This window comes from Diachasma alloeum, unplaced genomic scaffold (genome assembly GCF_001412515.2).
Source record: "Diachasma alloeum isolate Michigan unplaced genomic scaffold, Dall2.0 Dall_scaffold_00557, whole genome shotgun sequence".
NCBI classification, from domain to species: Eukaryota; Metazoa; Arthropoda; class Insecta; order Hymenoptera; family Braconidae; genus Diachasma; species Diachasma alloeum.
Genome location: NW_021680689.1, coordinates 447,673 through 457,593, shown reverse-complemented (window position 1 = coordinate 457,593; position 9,921 = coordinate 447,673). Strand labels below are relative to the sequence as shown.

Genomic DNA, 9,921 nt, shown 5'->3' with positions numbered 1-9,921 from the left:
TTTTTTTTGATTGAGCGATTTTCGGAGCAGCAAAACATGATTTTTGACTGGTGATATCTCGGGATTGGGTGAGTGGATTTCGGGATATCTGGAATCGTTTTAAAGGGGATTTCTTAAGCTTCAAAATGAGAGGTGAGTCCGGAAATTCGCAGTTTTCGTTCAGGAGATATTGAAGATTTACGAAAAGCATTTTATTCGTGTTTTTTGAAAATATAAAATTTTGATATTCATTATTTTGCAAATATCTCGAAAACCGCCGGGTTTAGGGGAAAATATCATAAAAACTTTTGTGTTGACAATTAAATTCCCTGCAAAAAATATTTTGTGACATTTTTCGATAAAGCTCTTCGTTCCGGAGATATTTTCGAATCAAAATGAAGTCCTGATTGCTAGTCAAGAAACAGCGAATCAAACAGCATATTATTCTGATTGTGGATAACTCTGGATCGGCTGAGTGAATTCCAATAAATCTGGGTTCATTTTGAAGAAAATTTCGGGGTCTTCAAAACAAGACGTGACTCATCAAAATCGTGTCATTCATTAAAGGGAGAAAACATTCAGTTGAACTAATTGGATAAATTTATTTCGCAACATCATCAATTTCGAGTCCCTCATTAATATACAATGGTAAATCGTTCTTCTTAGGATCCTCCGCCCACTTCTGTCTCTCCCCAGAAGCGAATAGTCCATAGATCACGGCGCCTATCAGGTAAATACTCCCGGCGATGATGAAGACAATCCTCCACTCCGCGGGACTCTGAAATCACCAATCAACCGATAATTAGGGATTAATCACAGATCAATAATCTGGAGTCGTATTAAGTCTGACACGACTACTGCAGCAATTCAGACCTTATCTTTGACAATGTACCCCGTGATTATGGGGCTAACTATGCCAGGAAGCGTCGCAATGGTATTCCCTATTCCCATGAGAACACTCGCGTGTTGGGGGGCAATGTCCAGATGATTAACACTGAAACCGGACCAGGCGAAACCGCCGAGGCCCACTGCTATCGTTATGCATGCCACTGCAGCCGTTGCCGACGCCACGAAGGCCGAGGTGATCATGAAGATTGTTTGCGAGAGGAAGGCACCGCAGTTGAAGATCTTTCGTACCTTCATAAATTGGAAAACGATTGTGCTTCATAATTCATTGAATAAATTACGGTGAGTTAACGGTGCGGAGGGGCCAATTGCATCCCTGCCATTGAATTTTAACACAATTTATTGTGGGTCCACTTTCAGTGAAGTTCACATCGAAAATGAAGACTTTTCTCTTTTTTTCATTGCAAAATCTGCACAGGACATCGTCGCATTTTCATTCTTCTCATTCGCGAAATTATTCAGTAAATTACCTGTGAAATATCTCGGGTCATTACCTGTGTTGTTGATAACACATTATTAGATCTGAAGTAATTAGCCAATTGCTTTAAATATTGCAATTAGCATCTTTAATGCCATTGAACTTGATTACAATTGATTGCACTTTTAGTGAAGTTCACATAGAAAATGAAGACTTTTCTCTTTTTTTTCATTGCAAAATCTGCACAGGGCATCGTCGCATTTTCATTCTTCTCATTCGCGAAATTATTCAGTAAATTACCTGTGAAATATCTCGGGTCATTACCTGTGTTGTTGATAACACATTATTAGATCTGCAGTAATTAGCCAATTGCTTTAAATATTGCAATTAGCATCTTTAATGCCATTGAAATTGATCACAATTGATTGCACTTTTAGTGAAGTTCACATAGAAAATGAAGACTTTTCTCTTTTTTTCATTGCAAAATCTGCACAGGACATCGTCGCATCCACGAAATGCGTCCAATAAAATTCTTCTCACCTTTTTCATTCTTTTCATTCATATAATTATTCATTAAATTACCTGTGTTGTTGATAACACATTACTAGACCTCAAGTAATCAGCCAATTGCCCCGAGCATTGCAGGACAATAGCCATGACGAGATAGGGAACTGCCGACAAGAAACCCGTCTTCTCCAGCTTGAAATTCAGGACATCTAAACATCGAGAAAGAAGATTACGCAATCTTATCAGTCCCTGTCACCCCCAGTGAAGGGGATTCAAAAATATGCGGAGGGTATTTTAAATAACGAGCGCAGAGTATAGTATTACCGCTCATAAACGTTGGCAACTGCGTCAGCATCGTGTAGAACCCCCAATTTTCACTGAAATGTGCGGATATTATCGCCCACACGGGAGGGGATTTCATAATTTCTTTCCACGGATGCTTCACTTCCTGCATAAGAAACAAAACATATCGAAATTCATAAAAATCGTTCAATGAATTCATAAATTGATGAATTCAGTAGCGAAGTGGTAAAACGGTTGAAGTCGATTTTGGTCAGTTTTCAATAAATATCTCGGAATCTGAGGGACCCGAGTCGAGGATTTGGTTCTGATTGGACGGAAACAGGTCTCTCAAGATCCCTCCAGACCTAGATGGAACTGGTAAGTTCTAATCAGTTCTGCGACTTTTGCCAAATTCGAATTTTTCCGCCGAGTGAAAGTCGATTCTGTACTTTCTGGCCCGCCTAATGCCACTGAGGCCCTCACTTGCCCCGGAAATGCAGAAATAAAAAAATTTTTTTTTTGCACCCAGAGCCAAAGTGCCATATTTAGGCTTTTTTCGGGGGGAAAGTCGACTTATTGAATTATTCATCAATGAACAGTATTCACCCCTCTGTCGGTATGCCCCAGTGACCTCTTAATGTACTCCAGTTCCCCTCCGGTAATCCTCGGGTCATCCTCGGGCTTATCAGTGACAATGGCCCACCAGAAGGCGAACCAGACGAGTCCCATTACCCCGAAGACGTAGAAAACCGAGGGCCAGCCCCAGTACTCCGCCATCAGGCCGGACGCCGGCATGGCGAAGACCGTCCCTACGAAGCTGCCCGAAAAGGCAAGAGTTGCTAGCTTCGACCTTTCTAATGGGGGGGCCCAGTTCGCCCATATGGAGTGAATGCAGGGATATGTGACCCCCTGAAATCATTAACTCATTGCACTAACAGCAGATGAACGAACACGACATGACATTTAGACTCATTAAGACACAGAAGTCTTCTTGAAGTCTTCTTGTCTTCTTCATGTCACGACATTCTTAATGAATGTCACTTCTCCCCCTTTCCAAAATCTTTTTGGATAATATTCAAAAAGTATCAAGGAAAGTTGGAGAAAATGAAAACAACATTTGTCAAATTGCCATTTTGCGACGTTTCGCTAATTATTTTAGCTTCATCGGGCTCATGACTCGATTAATGTTTTAGTCCCGTTAATAAATAAACCAGTTATGTATGAAGACAGCTAATAATAAANAAAAAAAAAAAAAAAAAAAAAAAAAAAAAAAAAAAAAAAAAAAAAAAAAAAAAAAAAAAAAAAAAAAAAAAAAAAAAAAAAAAAAAGACTATTAAAATGTCTAAATAAACTGTTAAAATGCAAACAACAGAAAAAGACGTTAATGCCAACACTCGATCAGTCTCCCCTTAGAGATTACACCAACAACAAATTTTTGGATAATGGTCTGAAGGGGACGAAGTGTCTGTTTAAGGCCCGGGGGATCATCTTTCGAACACCCTAAAGACGAGCTTAAATGCTTCTGACGGTCCATATCACGGCTCTTCGATATCTGTTTGGACGAAACTACATGAAAAACGATTCGAAAAAATGAATATTTGTATCAGGAATAAAGAGAACATTCCGGGGAACTCAAAATGCATTGATTGTTCATACTTCGAAAACTCCCTCGACGACTCTCAGTGCGACCAAGACGTAAACGCTGATCCTCGTCAACGGTGGGGTGATGAGCGTGAGGAGGGCTGTGGAGGCTATTCCAAGACCGAATATTTTTTTGCCTCCCATCTTTGCACTCAGCCATCCTCCCAGGAACTGCGTGCTTATGTATCCGTAGAAGAAGGAACTCAGGACGAGCCCCTGGAGCTTCGAGTCCCAGTCGAACTCTGGTTCGTGCTAGAGTTCGAGGTAAATCTCTTAAATATGTTCGACCTTCTCACAAACATGTTCGACCTTCTCTCAAATATCAATATTGATATTAATTTCTTGAAAGTATCCTTCGCATGCAACAGGAAAACAAAAATTTATTTAATAAAATTTAATAAAAAGGGGCAGTTTAAAGAACTGTTTCACCTCGAAATGATAAAGAATGAGCTTCGGGATTTTTTATCAATGTCATGGTATTGAACACTGACCTTGTCGGATTTCGACGTCATTGCGACGATCGCAACGCTCAGGTTCACGCGAAGGATGTAGGATATGAAAAACCCCAGGAAGGCGAGAAAACCAACTACGTAACGACGTTTTCGCCAGAATCTCCAGCCCACGTCTTCGTTCGTCGCGTCTTCCATCGGGTCTTCCTTTTTCACACTACAAAATCGGAGTGTTATCATCGCTTCTTCCTTTTTATCAATAAATTATTCCTCAATATTCACACATTTTGGGACCACAATTTTCCGGAATTTTCCCCAACAAAAATTCTGTTTATTGGTTTATTGGAAGCCAGGGGAATAAATCAGTAGCGAAGCGGTAAACCGGGTCAAGTCGATTTTTACTATTGGCTAGTTTTTGACGAATATCTCGGAATCTAGAAGAGATAGAAAGATTTTTGTCATGACCTTCTTTGTAGAGCCAATAGAGCGTTATAAAAAAAGTCATGAGGAAAATTTTGCTATCTCTCTTAGATTCCGAGATATTCAGCAAAAACTAGCTAATAGTCAAAATCGACTTGACTCGGTTTACCGCTTCACTACTGAAATAAAAGACACTTTTGTTAGAGCAATTAGACTTGGTTTTTATCAGGACGTGTTCTCGCATCGAGAGCAGTCGCAGAACTGAATAAAGAATATCCAAGTCACAAGACCATAGCCTTTTTATTATGGTTTCTTTCTCACCAGACTTTATCATATGTTTATATTATTTAGTAAACATTCGACTGGAGTTTCGTCGTAAGACCCCACAGGCGGGTCTCTCCAGGAAGAGTAATCTCATAGCATGATAAACCCAAGTTATATCGGTCAGTAATATGATCGAATTGTTTTTGCTCTTGTCAAAACTGTTGTTTTTAAAATACTCAACCAGTGTGAAAGGAAAATAATTTAAACTTCGCTTTGCAAAAACCGATTATGAATGACATTGAGCAACAAACATATTTGAAATTGCTTCAACGAACAGCCGCGATAACGAGAGCATTCGCACAAGCGTACGTCACGTTTCGTTCTAAATCAGGGATTGCCAAATTTGTAATATTTTATTACGGTTAATATTGTAGCCCTTAATTAGATAACAATACTCTCGAAATTTTTTGAGTACTTAAGTCTCATAAATTCTAATATTTAAAATTTTCAACTATTTTGTCAATCAATAATTGAGGTAGGAAGATTGACCATTATTCGCAGTAAATTTACAATTTCAGATTATCAAATTTTAAATACATTATTATTCGTAAAAAATCAGATTATTAATATTATATTATTTGAAAAATTGAATCAACATATTTTAAACCTTCATTAATGTAAGGGTCAAATCTTGTAATATTCCAGAAATTTAATATTGATGTGGATCCCTGTTGTAAATAATAAGTGAAGTTATTACCTGCCGTAAGACGCCTCTTTCCTCGCCTCCAGATGCACCTCCTTTCCGTCCATACCCGGCTCTCAAACTGAATCTCAGATTTCGCTATCGGAATTCTGCTCGAAAAATCAGCGACTCGTTCCGTCACAAGAATGCAAATCCCATTAAACTCTTAATCGCACGCGCTATCAGGCACCTCAGCTCTACATATTTGCTCTGACATTATCCGACTCCTTCAACAATATGCACGAAAACTTCTAAAACATTCACGAGCCTTCGGTTGCCCAACGCCGAGGAGATCGAATAGGAACGGGAAACTTTCACTTCAGCCCAGGACTCGACATTGACATATAGAACACTTTTCCGCGTTAATTCGAATGTCTAGCGTAATGTCGTGACGAAACGCGATGACAGCTCGTACCGAGTGCTGGAGTGAAGGCGATTTACCCAATTTTTCAGTGTCAATTATTATTTAGGGGAAGGGAACGGGTTTGAGAAATTTAAAGAGAGTCGAGGGGCTCCGGATGATCCAGCGTTGAGAGCTGGGGGACCCCCTGGAGGTGCCCCGGCCCCGTTAGTCGTCCCGAGACTCGCGAATTCCGGAGTCGCGGTCGCGCGTCGACTGAAACTGCAATTGATAACGCGCGGAAGTCAACGGTTTAACTGGTTACGAACGAGCGAAGTGGGCACTTTTGGTACCTCCCCCTTTGCACGAGAAGCCGGAAGTCGCGGCTCTTTCGCCTTGGATTCCGTAATTTCGATCTGTTTGATGATGAAATTCGATGTGCACTAGTTGTTGAACGATACGACATTGAATTTTAATGGGGATAAGTGGGTTCTTGAGCGTGTGAAGGGCGAGATGTTGAGAGAATTGTGGTGGAGCAGGATTTTTTGAGCGTTTTGTCAGTAACGCTGTCTTTGTTATTAATTCGCGGAGAGAATATATTTTAGGTTTCAGAGATTGCGAGGAATTTTCTGGAAAAACTACATTTTAATGACTTAATATCAGTAGTGAACTGGCAAAACGGTACAAGTCAATTTTGACTATTGACCAGTTTTCAATGAATATCTCGGAAGCTGAGGGAGATAGCAAAATTTTTGTTATGACCTTTTTTGTAGAGCCGATTGAGAGCTACAACAAATGTAATTACGAAAATTTCGCTGTCTCCCTTACATTCGGAAATATTCCTGAAAAATTCAACTGGGAGATGAGTCGACTTGAACAGTTTTACCGCTTCGCTACTGATTTTTTTAAAATTAAATTCAAGAACGCATGGTATGGACGCCGCAATTTCATTAAATTTTCAGTGGAACATATTCAGAAACAAAATTCCATGAATTGTCAATTTTTCCCTGAATTTTCCTGATTTTTCGGAATTGTTACAGAAAAATTGAACTGAAAAATCAAGTAATTTATCGATTTCCAGATTATTTGAACAGAAAATCAATGAAATATTTGATTTTTCAATGACAAGATCTCCTCAAATTTCAGTGGAACTTCAACACGATAAAAACTTCCGGAATTTGGCGCGGAAAATTCAGGCGAAATTTTCAGTTTTTGCTGAATATCTCGGAATCTAAGAGAGATAGCAAAATTTTTCTCATGACTTTTTTTATACCGCTCTATTGGCTCTACAAAAAAGGTTCTGACAAAAATCTTTCTATCTCTTTTAGATTCCGAGATATTCGTCAAAAACTAGCCAATAGTAAAAAACGACTTAACCCGATTCCGCTTCGCTACTGAATTTCTCTCCAAATACGCCTCAATGTTCAGACTCCCTTCTAAAACAACTTTTATCAAAATTTCTAAACACATATAATCCCCGGAATTTCTTCGGTCTTCTTAATTAGCTTCTGTCAGTGGTGTCTCCGATAATGCCTATCAGACAGAGAAATCGTATGAAATCATCCGTCATTCCGAAGTGCTTAGTAACAATTATGGAAGGAATGAAGAAAAGCGCGTCATTAGAGTCATTGTCACTGAAAATCCCCATACTCTCCCCAAAATTTTCATACCCAAGTAATGGCCCGAGCCATTGCCTGCCTCCCCGATCACGGAGATAGCCGCGGCATTATCAGGTGTTCCGAGAGCTCTCAGATAAGAATTATCAGTCTCCAACGCGCAGTTCACCAAAAAAGGTGCCAGAGCCCGCTCAGTCCATCCTCACACGAGACGATGATGTACCTTTTCCTTACGATTGCGTTGCTCCTCCAGGGCGGGCGTTCCATGGACTATCAGAACGCTCCCAATTACAGTTGAATATTTACTGAATAATTTAAATAGAAAAGAATTTAACCGAGTTCTACAGTAAACCCTTTTTCCTCGGCAGATTTCGGCCCGAGGGGAACTGTCAGAGTTGGTGCGCCATGCCTGAGGGATTGGCACTGCATACAAAAAGCATTCTGCCGGTTTCAAAATACCTGTTCGTGCGAGACCAACTACTCTCCTTCGGCGGATGGGTCAACATGTCACGCAGGTAAGTCATTCGCTAAAATATGTATCTAATTTTGAAGAATCGGAATCGGCTCAGTTGGATGCGACGTGATGATTCATGAAATGAGTCAGATTTTCCTAATCTATCGGTAAAGATCGCTATCAGTGCCGAAAACGCCTATTTGTGGATTTAAAGGATATAGAAAACGGGGTTCCTTACGATTGTCCCCAGTTTTTTAAAAATAATCCTTACAATGATCCCCAGGTGTTGAAAACAATTCTGAATAGATGTACTGCACAGTTTAGGAGATAATAAATAATGAAATAAGAAAACTAGGGTCGATTTTTCCATTTTATGAGAACACGCTTCTTACGATGTTCTTAAAAAACGAATCCGCGGTAGAATGAGACACTGCGAATACGGTGAATTTTTTTGTAAAATTTTATAGTTCATAGTTTCGATATTCGACTCTAAAAAATGAAAATTTCGTGAAATCATTTCTTATTTGATTCAAAGAATTAATTAACAAATAATTTCTTATTTGATTCAAACAGCTATTGTTGCATTCATCAACAACAGATGAGGATAGATAATATTATAGAAATATTATATTATTTGCTTGGGATATAGAATTAATATTGCAAACTCAGCTTATAATACAATAAATTAAATACCCTTAAAATGACTAGTTCCGGCCGTTCTTCTGAGTCCAACGCTTCGTCCAAATGTTAAAATCTCAAAGGAAATTAATAATCCCGGAAAATATGAGGAAATTACACGTTTCGAATGCTCAAGGCATGTGCTCATTCCTCTTCAGGTGTATTTATTCAACACTATAAAAACAAAACCAACAGAATGATGACAAAAATTGCATTTCAACTGTTTCATCCAAACCAAAAAAATATAAATTAAAACCTCATCTCAATAATTCTTTCAACAGATTGAGATTTAAATATTTAGATGAAGCATTGAACCGAGAAGAATGGCCGGAACTAGTCATTTTTGAGGAAAAAATTACGGTCGGAGCAACAATTTTACGAATAAATTGAGTACTTTTCTTCCTTTTGACACGTGTGATGATTTAAGCGTGTCGTTTTGGGGTGCGTATCATAAACTAATCATTAAATGATTCAGTTACCGGCACCTTCTGCACAAACAACAGGCATTGCATGACGATGTCCAACGCGGAGTGCAGTCAGGGCGCCTGCCGGTGTCAAAGTAATTATTTTGCGGATATCAAGAACGCTTCCAATTGCATCATAAGTAAGTTATGAAATAATTTCGATATTTCTCCCATTTTTGTAACTTCAGTTACGAATGTATTATACCCTTTTCGCCAAAATTCACGTTTTTTTAATTTTCCTGGTAAACTGTTGATCGCATTGACGCGAAAAATATACCGTTTCTGCGTTTTATCATTACTTAATGACTCACGAAATTTCCTGATCGTGAAATCAATTACCTCCGTTTCAGTAGTGAAGCGGTAAACCGAGTCAAGTCGATTTTGACTATTAGCCAGTTTTTGCTGAATATCTCGGAATCTAAGAGAGATAGCAAAATTTTTCTCATGACTTTTTTTATAACGCTCTATTAGCTCTACAAAAAAGGTCATGACAAAAATCTTTCTATCTCTTTTAGATTCCGAGATATTCGTCAAAAACTAGCCAATAGTAAAAAACGACTTAACCCGGTTTACCGCTTCGCTACTGGTTTTTTCTAAAACTTTTCGGAAATTCACGAAACTTTAGAAAAAATGCAGGAAAATGATTGCACTACAATGAAACTTTGTGACTCAGTCAACAATGATAAAACCAGAAACGCGATCCGATCAATAATCTGCCAGAAAAATGAAAAAAAAATGAATTTTGACCGATAGTACATTCT

General features: G+C 38.8%; 2 protein-coding genes across 3 annotated transcripts in view; one reads left to right on the top strand and one right to left on the bottom strand.

The window, feature by feature from the left end:
• Positions 1 to 561: 561 nt before the first annotated feature.
• Positions 562 to 6,229, bottom strand: LOC107043213 (vesicular glutamate transporter 2.2). 2 transcript variants are annotated; one of them, XM_015264582.2, is made up of 8 exons: positions 5,624 to 6,229; positions 4,225 to 4,399; positions 3,749 to 3,985; positions 2,699 to 3,001; positions 2,135 to 2,258; positions 1,886 to 2,019; positions 853 to 1,116; positions 562 to 757 (listed from the first exon to the last, which is right to left on the bottom strand). In XM_015264582.2, exons 1-8 carry the CDS (start codon positions 5,674 to 5,676, stop codon positions 581 to 583), a joined length of 1,467 nt encoding a protein of 488 aa, XP_015120068.1. In that variant the 5' UTR covers positions 5,677 to 6,229; the 3' UTR covers positions 562 to 580. The 2 variants fall into 2 exon arrangements, with proteins under 2 accessions (XP_015120068.1, XP_015120069.1); XM_015264583.1 differs by lacking the exon at positions 5,624 to 6,229 and adding an exon at positions 4,467 to 4,527.
• A 2-nt stretch (positions 6,230 to 6,231) lies between these two features.
• Positions 6,232 to 9,921, top strand: part of LOC107043214 — a 5,218-nt gene continuing 1,528 nt past the window's right edge. Inside the window, exons 1-4 of the mRNA XM_015264584.2 lie at positions 6,232 to 6,297; positions 7,729 to 7,857; positions 7,933 to 8,079; positions 9,172 to 9,300. Coding sequence (XP_015120070.1) covers positions 7,779 to 7,857; positions 7,933 to 8,079; positions 9,172 to 9,300 — 355 coding nt within the window. The 5' untranslated portion in view covers positions 6,232 to 6,297; positions 7,729 to 7,778. The remainder of the gene's footprint in view (positions 6,298 to 7,728; positions 7,858 to 7,932; positions 8,080 to 9,171; positions 9,301 to 9,921) is intronic.